This window comes from Oryzias melastigma, unplaced genomic scaffold (assembly GCF_002922805.2).
Source record: "Oryzias melastigma strain HK-1 unplaced genomic scaffold, ASM292280v2 sc04611, whole genome shotgun sequence".
Classification (NCBI taxonomy): domain Eukaryota; kingdom Metazoa; phylum Chordata; class Actinopteri; order Beloniformes; family Adrianichthyidae; genus Oryzias; species Oryzias melastigma.
The window spans coordinates 1-1,691 of NW_023421179.1; the positions used below are offsets into that span (position 1 = coordinate 1).

The window sequence follows — 1,691 nt, forward strand, 5'->3', positions numbered from 1 at the left end:
TTCTACTGAGGACAGAAGTTTTTAAATAAAAACAAACAAACAATGGAAGTAGAAAATCAAGACAAATCATCATTTAAAGTAGGTAGCATTGTGCTGCAGGAGGGGAATTGTTAATGTTAGTCACCTTGGCTTCACCAAGAAACCGGTACAATTTTCGAGTCATGATTCTTTTTAGAATCGTTTGTGACTGTTGCATCCCTTCATCAGTGGACTCCAGTATCCTTTCAGTTATTTGATCTGTTGAGTAATGGCAAAAATAGAGGAAGACAAGTCAGTTTAAACAGTTCAATCCTAGAAGAAAAATATGTCTCCTCTGGATACATTTAAAACAGGATTTTTAATATTGAACATTTAAAAATGAGTGAAGTGGAATTGGTGAATGAAAAAAGTTCACAAATTATTTCAGTTATGTTATAAAATATATCTGTTTGAAGTCTAACCTCTATCCCCTTCCGACTACCAAAAAAAAAAAACATCTCCTGAGTATTAACATTCACCTGGTCCCCATTCCTCACTGCATTTCCCAACATCAATGCTTTTAATACCCAGACTTTCAACTTGCTGTTACTCTTTCAGTTATCAGCACAACTGTTTTTAATCTGGCATCGAGCTCTATCTGGTACCTGTCAACTTGCTGTAGGCCGTCATGTCAGCCTCTTCAGCAGAAGTTCCATCTGCTCCTACAATCGGGATGAGGTCTTTTGCCTTAAAGAGAGCATCTGTGATCCTGGATTGAAAGAGTATAGGATTTTCCCTTTTAGACAGTTTTTGCTGCATTGAATGTTGTAGTATCTTAAAGAGCCATTCCACTGAAAATTTCATGTAGCCTTTTTCTCATACTAGAGGACCTTTATAAACACATTTACAAAGAAAACTGATTTGTGAGTATTTCTTAATTCAAATCAGGAGCTGATGAAAAGCAGAGGCTTAAAATGTTTTAGCCAAAGTCTGCTGTCTCCCGCATGCACCCTGGCCTGCTCACACTTAGGTGACTTAATGAGCGTTCAACACTCTTGCTGTAAAGAGTTGCACTTCTGTCAGTAAACTGTATGACTGGATTGATCCAACATTGCTCATCCTTACTTTTGCTCTGGTAATGTTAGCTTGAGGCTATAAGCTTGAGCTTAAGCACACAAACAGAGCTCTCAGCAACAGGGGGTGTTGCACCTTTTATTGTATTTCTAATGAACTAAGATAGGCCTTGAAAACTACAAGGACTTTTGATTTGGACTAAAAAAATCATACAATTACAAGATCACTTGGAACAATTTTACAAAAAAAATGGTTTAATGGGACTTTAAGCAATGGAAAATCATCATATAAAACATGAAACATTTCATAGTAATGTACAACCCAGAACAGCACAATACCTACATGATCTCTACATTAGTGGTTACTTTGTGATGACAGACTCGTTTGTGAAGAAGGAGCCTTGTATGGAACAGTTCATAGAGATTCCACACCTCCTGGAAAAACAATTCTTCAGTGGTTTATTGAAGAACATCAAACACATGTTTCTCATTTTGTGCAAGTGAAGACTAGGTTAAACACCTTTTCCCTTAAGCAGATGTGTTTTCTTCTGTTCGGCTCTGTTCCCACCTCAATCACTCTGGCAAACTTGAAGTAGCGCATATGGTCAAAGTTGTTCTTGATCCCAAGGTGATGGCAATCCCTGAGATGAGATACAGAAA

General features: G+C 37.4%; 1 protein-coding gene across 1 annotated transcript; it reads right to left on the reverse strand.

The window, feature by feature from the left end:
* Positions 1-73: 73 nt before the first annotated feature.
* LOC112141427 (deoxynucleoside triphosphate triphosphohydrolase SAMHD1-like) lies at positions 74-1,669 on the reverse strand. The gene is made up of 4 exons (XM_024264555.1): positions 1,552-1,669; positions 1,375-1,466; positions 624-727; positions 74-237 (listed from the first exon to the last, which is right to left on the reverse strand). The coding sequence occupies exons 1-4, from the start codon at positions 1,630-1,632 to the stop codon at positions 74-76; spliced, it is 441 nt and encodes a 146-aa protein (XP_024120323.1). The 5' UTR covers positions 1,633-1,669.
* Positions 1,670-1,691: the final 22 nt, after the last annotated feature.